The 13,410-nt window shown below is 42.6% G+C and overlaps 1 protein-coding gene across 3 annotated transcripts in view; it reads left to right on the top strand.

Moving 5' to 3' along the window:
- Nucleotides 1–13,410, top strand: part of UNC80 (unc-80 homolog, NALCN channel complex subunit) — a gene marked incomplete at both ends in the record, with an annotated part of 126,623 nt that overhangs the window by 83,880 nt on the left and 29,333 nt on the right. For all 3 annotated transcript variants that reach the window (XM_084289645.1, XM_084289644.1, XM_084289646.1), the window contains 11 exons: nt 484–578; nt 1,477–1,566; nt 1,944–2,045; nt 3,029–3,209; nt 4,735–5,003; nt 6,746–6,880; nt 7,592–7,730; nt 9,169–9,265; nt 10,230–10,400; nt 10,614–10,706; nt 12,431–12,466. In XM_084289645.1, coding sequence (XP_084145771.1) covers nt 484–578; nt 1,477–1,566; nt 1,944–2,045; nt 3,029–3,209; nt 4,735–5,003; nt 6,746–6,880; nt 7,592–7,730; nt 9,169–9,265; nt 10,230–10,400; nt 10,614–10,706; nt 12,431–12,466 — 1,408 coding nt within the window. The remainder of the gene's footprint in view (nt 1–483; nt 579–1,476; nt 1,567–1,943; nt 2,046–3,028; nt 3,210–4,734; nt 5,004–6,745; nt 6,881–7,591; nt 7,731–9,168; nt 9,266–10,229; nt 10,401–10,613; nt 10,707–12,430; nt 12,467–13,410) is intronic.

Raw genomic sequence — 13,410 nt, forward strand, 5'->3', positions numbered from 1 at the left:
AAAGAAGCAAACAGAAGGTGAATGAGAACAGGTATTTCAACGTGGGGCTTTGTGCCAGTTGGGCTGTGAAAGACTGGCAGGAAGATCCTTTTAGGACTGTACCATTCAGACTCAGTTTGATTTAATGCAACCTATCATTTAAGTCTCAAGAAAGCCCAAGAAGGGTGTGCTGTGAGCCTAGGACTTCATGAGTAAGCAAGAGATTTCTTGCTGAAAAACAGATTTGACCTTTTATGCCTGTTCCTTCCCCAGAGTTGATTTGCTGCTAAAGTCACCAGCTCTATGTTTTAGGAACAGATCGATGTCTCATTTACTGTAGAAGTACGAGACTGTGCTAACATTGCATAACGTATTCCAGGCAGGACTGACGTTGTCTGTCTGCCCGGGAATGAATTTTAAATAGTGCTTATCCTATGTGGGCAGTCTTTTGAGACTGAAGTAAGTAAAAGCCCAGGAAGAGTACCTCTACTTTTCTTCTTTTAGGCACAAAGACCCTTGTCGTACATGGACAGAATGAGTGCGACATCCCAACTCAGTTACCAGTCCATGAGGACACACAGTTTGAAGCCCTTCTGAAGGTAGGATTGAGTTTTCGAACTGGACAAACTGCTCAATAGTACATTTACCTGACATACCTGTATGCCAGCTATACATTCTGCCTGATCTTCCTGGTTCAGTGTCAGGGGAGACACCTTGTTGTGACAGGCAGTTCTGTCTTCTTATGAGGAGATCTTGGTTGCAAGAAAACAGAATCCCATATTAAAGGGCAATAGAAACACCCTGACCTCATAGCCAGCCAAAGCCCCACAAATGCAAGTACATTTGAATACAATGCATCTTGTTGGGTATTTGCTGTATATTATCCCTGGATAAATACATAAATCATTGAAATTTTGGTTTTATCAACACTAAACAGGATGATCAGGATTAGAAAGAGCAGAAATGATGACTCATTAGCCATGATGAATGATATGTTGGGATTTAGGAGTTGTGAGGTCATTTCCCTTTTGTCCTGGATGACATTATATGTGAACTACATAAGAAACAGACTTATAAAAGACTCAGGTTTGTCCAACATTAAGTTTTGATGGGAAACATGCACCTCAGTGCTTTGGAAGTTCTGAACTGCAATGTTTCTGTACGTCCCCTGCCTCTAAAACTTGATAAATATGTAGTATAGAAATGGAAGCTGCAATACCAATATGGGTCATATGGCCAGGCAAATACATGCAATATGAAGACATCAAAATAAGTAAATTGGTCTTCAGGACTGTGATAACAGCATGCCTTGATTGTCACAAACATATTAATGTACTTCATGATTAAAAAGAAATTAAGAATTAATGCCAAAAGAGTGAGAGCCTAGTAGGTTTATGCCTTTATACATTATTAGCTGGATATTCATATTTTGGATATTGAGGTCTTTCTACAAGATAACGAATAAGTAATAGGATGTTTCTTTTCCTTCCCCTTCAGGAGTGTTTGGAGTTTTTTAACATACCTGAAACACAGTCTTCTCATTACTTTTTAATGGATAAGCGATGGAATCTTATTCATTACAACAAGGTAAGGCAAAGGTCAGGTACTGATTACTTTGTCCTTTCCATCTCATCCCTTTTTAAACATCAGGGTTATCTAAAGGAGAACAGGCAGCCCATAAGCAGAATTCAGACATGCAGGCACCACATGTCTGGTATTTAGTTGTGTGGTGAAAGATGGGAGTTTGTCAGAACAGGGGAGAGGCAGAAGTGGAGTCCCTTGGCTCTTAAATTATTCACGTCTAGCTTTCTCAGAAAAGCTTCACATAATGTTTCACAGTGTCTGGAAGGCCCTGCCCAAAAGTTTCTGAAAAGACTAAAGGGCCTCTTATTTAGTTCTAACTAGTAATGCTGTTACAATTTGCATTTGTTTAAAATTCACTTTATTGTTTCCTTTCCTGGCAGACCTATGTCCGTGACATTTATCCTTTCCGGAGGTCAGTTTCTCCCCAGCTCAACCTGGTACAGATGCATCCCGAAAAGGGTCAAGAGCTCATTCAGAAGCAGGTATCTTACTGTCACTGAACACCTCTGCCCAGAAACAAATCATGTAAATAAACCTTTCCTTTCCCTTTAAAAACCTCCACTCATGCTGCATGTGGATAGAGAGCTCTGCTGGAGAAGGAGCATTTGGCGCAGAATCTGTCTCACAAAGACACTGTCCTCCCATCTTCCAGCCTCAAGACCTGATAATCTGTCTGATCCTGCGAATGTTCTGCAGCTTCCAGGAGCTCTCTCATAGGAACTAAACCCTACCTAAAATGTCAGGGCAGTGCTTTTAACGTGCTTCAGACCCCTGAGGGTGTCATTTCCTTAGACAGTAAGACAACAATATTGAATTCACTCCATCTGTAGGAAGCTGCATACTTTGTTTTCCACAAAAGCAAAACTGTCCCTGTCACAGTAGCACAGGGAAAAGTAGGGAAAAAAGTTGCTCTAGCTATATCTGCAAAGGATGACACTAAGCAGGAAATAAAAAGGAAGTGGAATGCGGTTAAACTTTAAATGTTTGGTATTAAAAGTTTTATTATGCCAGCCAGAAAACAGACGTGATGTTGACCATTGTCTAAGACCTTGCAGAGAGCAACTGCAACTGTATGGGTTTCAGTTTGGAGTTGGTTTGCCTCTGATTACCTTGGGGCTTACACAGGCAGTTTCTACTGATCTACAAAAGACTAGACAGCACAGTTGCAAAACATTTGACAGCTATTCAGGGTCTGCTACAAGACTGAAATGGAAAGTGGTGTTAAAACTCCTTTATGAACACAATCCATCTTTGCTGAGTGGGGCTAAAACCCACCAGTCATTGCAAATTCTAGCAGAAGGGCACAGCACTTGCTTTCTGAGTTTCAGCAGGTTCCTCTGGGATTTGAGTGCAATCTCTTTACCATTGGAGAAAGCTGTGGAAGCTAACCTAGAAAAAAGTACATACTTTGTAAAGAGCTTTTTGACCAGACTGACACTGATCCGTGTCTCTTTTTCTCTTCCAGGTGTTCACCCGCAAACTAGAAGAGGTGGGGCGGGTGTTGTTCCTCATATCACTGACCCAGAAAATCCCCACTGCCCACAAGCAGTCACACGTATCAATGCTTCAGGAAGACCTGCTGCGTTTGCCTTCATTTCCCCGAAGTGCCATTGATGCTGAGTTCTCACTCTTCAATGATCCCCAAGGTACGGCCTTTTAATGGCTTTTTTCTGGTGGTTGTATAGGGCCCAGAAGGTTTATGTGAAGAACTTCATTTGCCTTAGAAACACACAGGCTTGTGGCATCACTGAAGGCTGATAAATCTCTTCCTAGGGAAAATGATACATAGCTGCTGCTTTGTAAGCATAACAGCAGAAAAAGCTTTGCTATGTTAGGCATCTCTAGACAAAGTTACTTTGTTTGGACCCAGATGAGAATCTATTTATGTATTAAAATTATGCATGAGGCTACAGCTGGAATACTGTGTCTAGTTCTGGACTCACCAGAACGCAGGAGACACCCCAGAGTGGGTTTAAGGAAGGGCCGCTGTGGTGGTTAGTGAGCCAGGACACTTGTCCTATGAGGAGAGGTCATACGAGAACCTGGACTTCTTCAGTTTGAAGAAGAGAAGGCTTGGACATGAGGTAGGGCACCTCATGGCAGACTTCCAGTAAAGCAGCATTGTGGTGAGAACAGCCAGGCTCTTCTCAGAAATGTGCAACAATAGGACAAGAGGCAGCAAACACAAATTACAGACAAGAAAATCACAGTTGGACAAAAAAAAAAAAAATCTTTACATTACAATCACAAACAGAGAGGCAGTGCAATCTTCATCCACAGAGATTTGTAGAATCAGTCAATCAAGGGCTTGAGCCACCTGATTAGCTTTGAAGTTCATCTTGCCTGAGTCAGGGACCTTTGGTTGTCTCATCTAGCCTAAATTTTTCTGTGACTATCATGGGAGTACTTGCACTGATTTCTCTGAACTCAAGAACTCCGGTTGCCAGCTTGTTCCACACAAGCATCCTGCCATTGGGTCAGTGTTTTCAAACCCAGAGGTATGAAACACAGTTCACAGGAAGTGCATAACACCCCACTATGCATAACAACATATAAAAAGAAGAGCACAAAATCCACTTTGTGGAAGCATCAGCCTCTAAATGAAGATCGGGCAGACTCTGTAGGAGATATAGAAACAGCTTTCTTTTTAGGAACTTTCATCTGAAAGTCAAGTAGAGTTTCCAGGCTGACTTGAGAATTAAACAGGCCACTGTTGCAGAGTGGTAAACATTGGCCAGTTCTGTAACAGGCCCTAAAGACACTTGCTTTCAGAAGCATTATTGGAACTATGCATCGATGTCCTGTAATGTGTGGGACACCTGAAGGATAAAAATTCAGCATAAATCCATGCAGCCATCCAGGTTGTGTGAGAAGAATGTACAAGCTCAGATTTGCTTTCACTTTTTAAGAAGAGAATTTCCAACTAGGGGAGCAGATTTGCCGTGTGATGTTCATCAGTCTTAGTCTTCATGTGTTTTGTTTTTAATCGTGGTTGGCTCAAGCCCTGTAGGCACATGCAGGAGTGCAGGATGGGTGCGGTCACTTTGAAAAGGCAGAACTAAGGTCAGTGCTTGTGGAAGGGTTCTCTGGAGAATCCTTTAGCCTATGGGAGTGTTGGGAGGCTCGCTGTTGTAGACAGAGTTCATTGTTGTTGCCTCTTCTCCCCCACAGCTGGAAAAGAGCTCTTTGGTCTTGACACTCTTCAGAAAAGCTTGTGGATTAAGCTTCTAGAGGAGATGTTCCTTGGCATGCCTAGCGAGTTCCCCTGGGGGGATGAGATCATGCTGTTCTTGAACGTCTTCAACGGTGCCCTGATCCTGCACCCCGAAGACAGTGCCTTGTTGAGGCAGTACGCTGCCACAGTCATCAACACAGCCGTGCACTTTAACCACCTCTTCTCCCTCAGTGGGTACCAGTGGGTCCTCCCCAGCATGCTGCAGGTGAGCCATTTCCATCAACAATACAAGGGAAGACTTCAGAGCGGGCATTTTGTTATAGAACTGGGAGTTAATGGATACGGTTTATGCTTGACTGTAGCCATCTGATGAGTCCTGGTGAGGTTTCAGGCTCTGGGGGCTCCGAGAAGACAAACATCAGATCAGGGTGGGAAGGCACAAATCAGTATTCCTGGGATTGCATTCGCATATCTTCTTGAGTAAATGACTGTGTTTTCTTCTTTAAGTAAATGGATGTTTGTCTCCCTCACTCTTTACTTTCACACAGAAATATAAAGTTCTTGAAAATTTTTCAACCCTGGGTTTCCCTTGGTGTTTTTTTCCTCCAGGGATGGCTGAAATTTGGAGAATGGTTGAAATATCTAGACAAGCTACTCGCTGACTTAAACTGAATTGTATTAACTTTTTTAAAGTACAATAAATTATTATCTGCAATTTAAATAGCAACAGAAAATTACACTAAGAGTTTTTGAAAAACTGTATGCATCTTTTCCATGTGAGTGATGGAAAACATTGCATGCATTAGAGGTGGAGTTTCTTTTCACTTTGTGGTATGTATATACATATATATATTTTATATATGTGGTATGTATATATACCCTTATGTATATATATATATGTATGTATATGTATGTATATATATGTATATATACCCTTCTTCTGTTAATATTTGGGAAAAATTAGATACAGACAATAAAGAAACATCAATATACTGTCTATAGACAGTAACACTTTCTGCAGGGCTCAAAGAGTGTATCTAAATAGAGATTTAGTAAATAAATAAATTCTTGTGAGTGTAACAGGCCATTGAGTGGCCTCAAAAGCAAGCTAAAGGCTTGTAATTGTACTAAAGACATACTACAAGACGCACTTCAGGCTACTAAACCACTGAAAAATGAGTACATCTCTGCAAAGGTCTCACACAGGTAAAAATTTTTAGAAACATTCAAGGAGCCTTGTGCTATATTGTGAGTTTTGCACCACCATAAAATCTCAGCCTTACCTATTGCCAGCAAATAGCAAGAAAATGCTAAGCACCCCTGCCCCAAAGCTCCCAAAGACTTGTACTAGCAGAGATGTGCAGACAGGCAATTGATATAGACAAAAGAAGGAAGCACAGTGAAGTTTTTCCTAGCTGTGTTATACTGTTTACATAACTCTGAGAAACAAATCCCACATCTTTGGCAACATGTTTGCTGCATGGTTCAGTGGCCAACTCTGAAGGAAATGCCACTCTAAAAAACTTAAAATATCTTTAAAGTGGGTGGAAATGTCAGTGTGTTGGAGAATAGGCTAGAAGTTCAAATTATCTTGACAAACTGGAGATACAGTCTGAAAAAAAAAGAAAAAAACAAACAAAAAAAACCCATGATGTTGCTGAGGTTGGGCAAATGTAGGTTCTTGATTAAGAATAATCAGCCACATAAACATGTAATGGAAAACTGCTGATTCAGTAACGCCTCTGCTGGACAGAATATTGGTGTTTTTACAGCTCTGAAACTAAATATTTTTGTTGAAGGACAAAAAAATAAAAAGAAAATGTCACATACCATTCTGGGGTGACTATACAGAATTGTATCTTATGAAAGACGCATGGAATAATTCCGCTACTGCAATCAACAGCACTCCTGACTTGGAGTCAGGCCGTAGTTGATTCAGTCTGGGGTCAGGAGATGACGAGCCCTTCCATTGGAGTAGTACTTCCATGACATTTTATATTTGCTCAGGTTTATGCTGATTACGAAAGCAACCCACAGTTACGCCAAGCGATAGAGTTTGCTTGCCGCCAGTTCTACGTTCTGCATCGCAAGCCTTTCATTCTGCAGCTGTTCGCAAGTGTGGCCCCTCTCCTGGAGTTCCCTGTGAGTAAAAGCATTCCCTAGGCTTGGTGTGGGGAAGCCTGTGTATGCAGACAGCCCCCCTCAGAGATCACAAAAAGAAAACAGCTGGAGCATCAGCACAATTCAGACTGAACACGTGCTTGCTGCACTTCATGCTACACAGAACCATTTCCTGAATTTACTTCTTCACACTTTTTTTTATCAGTCAATTGAGTGGGGCACTGAGTTAATGAGCCACTGGTATCCAGGCTAGTAAATGTAGTTTCTCTTTAAGTTTCTGTGTATAAATAGGTTATAAAAGGACAATAATGATTTGTAACTCTTCATACACGAATCATTTCTTAGAATCCAGCAATAAGAACAGAAAACTTACTGCCAAGTTTTAGTACATGTGAACTATAAAACTGGATTAGCCGTGTTTTGAAATCTTCACTAATCACTTAACATTTTAGTGAGTTAATTAATGGAATTTTAATTTAAAGTGGGAGCGCCAAACCTAACTGCACGTACACTGTAAGCACACACATCCTTCTTCACAGATCTGATTTTTGGGTGGAGTAAAGCTGTGTGCAGTTTTCAGATTATGCTTCCATTATAGCATCAGTCTATTGAATCAAGAATAAAAAAAAAAAGGGGGGGGGGGGGGGAAGGAAGGGTTGCCAGCTCCTTAAGAACCCCCGGATGCCCACAGGTCCTCAGAAAATCAACCCCAAATGTGTGTCATTGAAACAGGATGCTACGAACAATGGAACCAGCAAAGGAGTGTCAGCTCAGTGCCTGTTTGACCTGCTGCAGTCTTTAGAGGGAGAGACTCCTGACATTTTGGACATCTTAGAACTGGTGAAAGCAGAAAAGCCTCTCAAGTCATTAGGTAACCGCAAGTCATCCTTTATTCAGTAATTCTGGTTTGTTATTTATTGGTTAAACATTTATTTCATGCTGTAAGATTTGTTTAGGGTCTTTCTCTTCTCCCACAATGTAGTAATATCTGTTTCTTATGCCTTATGAATCCTTTAAGGTGGATTTTATCCACTATCCACTGGATATTTTCTGCAGGAAAGGAATTATTAATTTATTTTATTCCAAAGCTCCTTTTTCTGCATTGAGTGTGCTAGCCCCTGGCATTTTGAATTTTGTCATGTGTGGGTGAAGAATGTAGATGCCTAATAAATGTTATGCTGACAAGATCAGTGTCATCCTCTGCACTGTTCCATGTGGGCAGGAAACAAAAGCATCCTCTCCTGTGGGCAGACTATGACTAGTAAGTGATGGATGTCATTCAGACATTCGACCATGCTGAGTTCTAGGAGGGAGCTGATTTATCACAAAGCAGAATATATATGGCTGTGTGATGTGCCCAGGACACTGTGTCTCTTGGTAGTTATCCATGCATTGCAGCATTTAAAAACTTCACTGTTTTGTGATTTGCAGGGAAGTAATTTTGGCTGATTTTTATAAGAATCTTTGAGTTGTTTTTCAAATTTGCACTTTCCAAGTGTATATTGACAGTGAGACCATAGATGAGTATGTTTTGTGCCTGGTATTTTCCATATAAAATCAGAATTACCTAAAAATCTGACTTCAAGTTCCATTTTTCAAAGTGACTCATGCACTTTGGGACCGTAACTTATGCACTTTGGGACCATAGCTTTAACTTGAGTTCCTGTACACCAAAGTCTCTGCTAAAAATGGGACTGTAACGTTATTGCAAATATTATTCTTTGGATACATGGGTTTCTTGGTACGAAAATTTGTAGTCTGAAACTGAAAGGCTTTTGAAACCTTTTTCTCAAATCATTAGCAAACCAGAGTCACTTTTGTGCTGGAGGTCATCTGGCTGCCAGTATAGAAGGGGCTTAATTTTTAGAAATCTAACTATCTTCTTCCATCAGTGGTGCATCAGTGTCATTTTCGGTTTGGTGGGAACACCTAGGAAAAAAAAGAGGAAGCATAAAAATTGTGCTTAAGCTCATGTGTCCTTGTCATGTGCGAGCTTAAGATTTTGCTTGTGATGGGTGATGTTTGAAACAAGACTCCAGCAGCAGCTGTAGGCCTTATGCTCAGCAATGATTCGACCAGCTAAGAATTGTTTCTCACCTGCTGGGTTCTTGGATGTCAGGGTGCAAGTGGGAGTGCAGCACATGTTTCTGTTTTGTAGATTCATTTTTGTCAAAAATCAAGAGCCTATTGGGGATTGTTAACATGAGAAGCAAGTAGTTGAAAATGGGGGAAAGAAAGGAGCGTGCTATCTTTTTTTCATATTCAATATGTTTGTGTACTACTTTTCTCATATTGTTTTACTCCCTCAGACTTCTGCTATGGGAATGAAGACTTGACCTTTTCGATCAGTGAAGCCATTAAGCTGTGTGTGACAGTGGTGGCCTATGCTCCTGAATCATTCAGAAGGTGCTGGTCTGATTTTGTTTTCTTGGTTTGCAGAGACTCAAATGAGGCCTAAAGTGGCACATAGCATCAGAAAGCAAGACAGACAAATCAAGGCAGAGGATATAGAAATGCATTGTATGTACTAGGATTCCCTGTGAGGCCGTCTCGGGCTGCAATACTGAGCTGGATGGCAGCCTGAGCAGCAGTAATGTAGGCTGCACATCCAGGTGGGGATCACATTGTGTTATTAAGGTTTCTGTTGTCAGAGAGGCAATGGATAGGGCACTGGAGGGCAGAAACAGGCAGCTGAAAAGGAAATGAAGATACAGAGAGAGAGAGAAAGTAAACTAGGAATACAAAAAGGTTATGCTCCAAGAGAGAACCAGAGAAGAAAGAAGTCTCTGGAAGAGAAAATGAATGCCTGCACGTGGATGACTTATTCAGAAGATATCTAAAAGTTCAGGCTGTTTCTATTACTGTTTCATGCATCAGCCAGTTTTTTTCCCCTGAAGTCCCTCATACAGGAGTTTCTTTGGCCCATGGCTGCTTAACGAGTGAGAAGCAATGAAATCACAGGCCAGTAGGAGATCCAGGGGTTTTCAGATAGAATCTTAAGCCTCCATCTGGTACTTTAAAGGAGGCTGTAGCGAGGTGGGGGTTGGCCTGTTCTCCCACGTGCCTGGTGACAGGATGAGGGGGAATGGGCTGAAGTTGCGCCAGAGGAGGTTTAGGTTAGGAAGAACTTCTTTACTGAAAGGGTTGTTAGGCATTGGAAAGGGCTGCTCAGGGAAGTGGTGGAGTCACCATCCCTGGAGGTCTTTAAAAGACGTTTAGATGTAGAGCTTAGTGATGTGGTTTAGTGGAGGACTTGTTAGTGTTAGGTTAGAGGTTGGACTCGATGATCTTGAGGTCTCTTCTAACCTAGAAATTCTGTGATTCTGTGATTGACAGGATATAACAGACTAAGTATTGGTTATTTTTCCAGCCTCCAAATGCTGATGGTCTTGGAAGCACTGGTTCCCTGTTACTTGCAGAAACTGAAGCGGCAAACCTCTCAAGCGGAGACTATGACAGCAGCTCGTGAGGAGATTGCTGCTATGGCTGCACTTGCCACCTCTTTGCAGGCCCTCTTGTACAGTGTCGAAGTTCTCACCAGGTAACTTACATCTTTCAAAGGTCTGAGCATGTATTTGGTCATCAGTGTTGGGGAAAGGAGCACAGGGGAGCTCACAATATGCAAGTTATTTTGGATAATGGTTGCATTTTAAACATGGCAAAACAAGTGCTAGGTTTCACCAGCCCACAAGGAGAATTTCAGTGCACTTGTTATATTCCATCTTTAGTGTGCTACTCACCTTCTCTTTGCCAGGCCTATGACAGCCCCACAGATGAGTCGATGTGACCAAGGCCATAAAGGGACCACAACAGCTAACCACACCATGTCAGCAGGTGTGAACACCAGGTAAGTCAGTGGATTTTCATTTCTTTCTTGTTTTTCTGAACAGATTTTTTTTGGAGGGGTAAGATAATATCTCACTCCTCGCAGTGCAGAGTGCTTCCTCAGTTGTCTGAGGAAGTGCTCTAGGTACTGTAGGACAAAAAACAGTCAGATAAAAAGAGCACATAGCCAGGACTGAATCTCTGATAGTAATCAAAGTTCCCAATAGTATGCATTTTGGTTATGTAACCATAAATGGAAGACCAGGATATTAATCCTGAAGTATAATGACAAAGCAGCTATGCCCCTGGGTTTTCTGCTTTGCTTCTTTCCAAGTCCACCATCAAAGAGACCACTGGGCAGAGGCCAGTGGTTAGCAGAATAGTTATTATCAGTGAATAGCAGAAGGGTTAGATCCCTCTAGCCTTGTTCTGAGACACTGAGCAGCAGTAAGAGCTCAAACTGCATGCCACTTAAGACTCACAGAATTTAGCGCCTCCTCTGGTTTTCTTTTTATCCTTTTCCTTTGCTTTTTTGCAAGATTATGCGTTGCTGTGCTTAAAATCTCTGTGTTTGTGCTGACCTGGAGGAGGAATTTTCCAGAGCAGAGTATTTTCCTGGAGTAGCAGTTCTTCCAGGGCAGAATATTCCTTCTTGAATTCTTTCGTCAGTAACAGCTGATACTAAGTCTGTGCATAGCATGGTACAGTAAAATACCATGGGCTATATTGGACTGTAAATCAGTAATACCTTTCTGGCAAGACATGCCTTCCAAGTTGTTCCGTGTCTTCTTTTGTATTGAAGGGAGATTGAAATCCCTTTCTGCATTAATCATCAAAGGGCTATTGCATTACTTTATAAATGTGGAATGCACACATCTTGGTTGGTAACTTCTGGGATCAGTCTGTTATTCTTTGCAGACTGTTTCATCCAGGCTTGGAGTCTCAGCAGTGCATTCAGCACAGCTTTGTGCTTCAATCCAGGATCTCAGAAGCAGAGAAACCCCTTCATGCCCAAGCCTGAAATGGATATACGATGCTTACTTCCATTGCAAAAATGCCCTAAGAAAAATAAGGTGTAATAGATAGTAGTTTGTCTGCTGATTTCAGAAAGCAGTTAATATGTATCTGCTAACAGGCACCATAGAGATTCCTGATGCTGTGTAACTCAAATATCTTGGCTTTAATTTCCAGATCTTTCTGATGATCAAGCAGTCAGTTTCTGATGCAAAATATTTTTGCACTGCTCCAAGTTTCCTGCCCTATGTTTGTTCTGTTATTGCAACAGGCATCTGTTGACAACAGCAGGAGCCTCATGATGGTGGAATGGTCACTGTTCCAGCTTTGGACATGTGGTGCAGGGTTTGCTAATGCTTTCTCAACAAAAAGTATCAAGAGAAGATGACAACAAAACAAAACTCTGATTTTCAGGAGGTGAGCTGTGGCTTCCTGAGAGAGGCCAAGCACTGGGGTGAAAATCAGTAAGAGAAATTGTTTGAAAGCCTGAATTTTTTCTTTCATAACATGGGCAGTAACTATGACAATCTGTTTTTTGCAGCTAGTTGGGAGATAAAGGCTATTCATTGTGGTCACTAACTACATGTAGCCATTGTTCCAGTGACAAAAGGTACCATCCTGTCTGTAAGGAGTGTACCTCTGGGCCAGAACATTGTCACTCTCTCTCAGCAAGGCATGGTTATGGCATTCTTAAGTTGCTGTTTTAAAACTCCACTGTTTCTCTTTTCTCAGGTACCCAGAACAGGGAGCCAAACTACACTTTATCAGGTACAGTAAAAACTTCACCCAGTCTTCTCTGACATGTGATGAGCTGTCTGCTCATGGCTTGGACTGGCGCACGCTTCGTTGGGTTAGAAACTGGCTGCGTAGCCAGGCCCACAGAGTCGTGGTGAATGGAGTCAAATCCAGTTGGAGGTTGGTCACTAGTGGAATCCCCGAGGGCTCAGTACTGGGGCCAGTCCTCTTTAGTATCTTTATTGATGATCTGGACGAGGGCATCGAGTGCACCCTCAGTAAGTTTGCAGACAACACCAAATTAGGTGCGTGTGTCGATCTGCTCGAGGGTAGGAAAGCTCTGCAGGAGGATCTGGATAGGCTGGACCGATGGGCTGAGGCCAAGTGTATGAAGTTCAACAAGGCCAAGTGCTGGGTCCTGCACCTGGGGCACAACAACCTCAAGCAGCGCTACAGGCTGGGAGATGAGTGGTTAGAAAACTGCTTGGCCGAATATGAGCCAGCAGTGTGCTCAGGTGGCCAAGAAGGCCAACAGCATCCTGGCTTGTATCAGGAACAGTGTGACCAGCAGGGCTAGGGAGGTGATCGTCCCCCTGTACTCGGCTCTGGTGAGGCCGCACCTCGAGTACTGTGTTCAGTTTTGGGCCCCTCGCTACAAGAAGGACATGGAGGTGCTCGAGCGGGTGCAGAGAAGGGCGACGAAGCTGGTGAGGGGCCTGGAGAACAAGTCCTACGAGGAGCGGCTGAGGGAGCTGGGCTTGTTCAGCCTGGAGAAGAGGAGGCTCAGGGGTGACCTTATCGCTCTCTATGGGTACCTCAAGGGAGGCTGTAGCGAGGTGGGGGTTGGTCTGTTCTCCCACGTGCCTGGTGACAGGACGAGGGGGAATGGGCTTAAGTTGCACCAGGGGAGTTTTAGGTTAGATGTTAGGAAGAACTTCTTTACCGAAAGGGTTGTTAAACATTGGAACAGGCTGCCC

This window comes from Netta rufina (assembly GCF_964035555.1).
Source record: "Netta rufina genome assembly, chromosome: 6".
In the NCBI taxonomy this organism is placed as follows: Eukaryota; Metazoa; Chordata; class Aves; order Anseriformes; family Anatidae; genus Netta; species Netta rufina.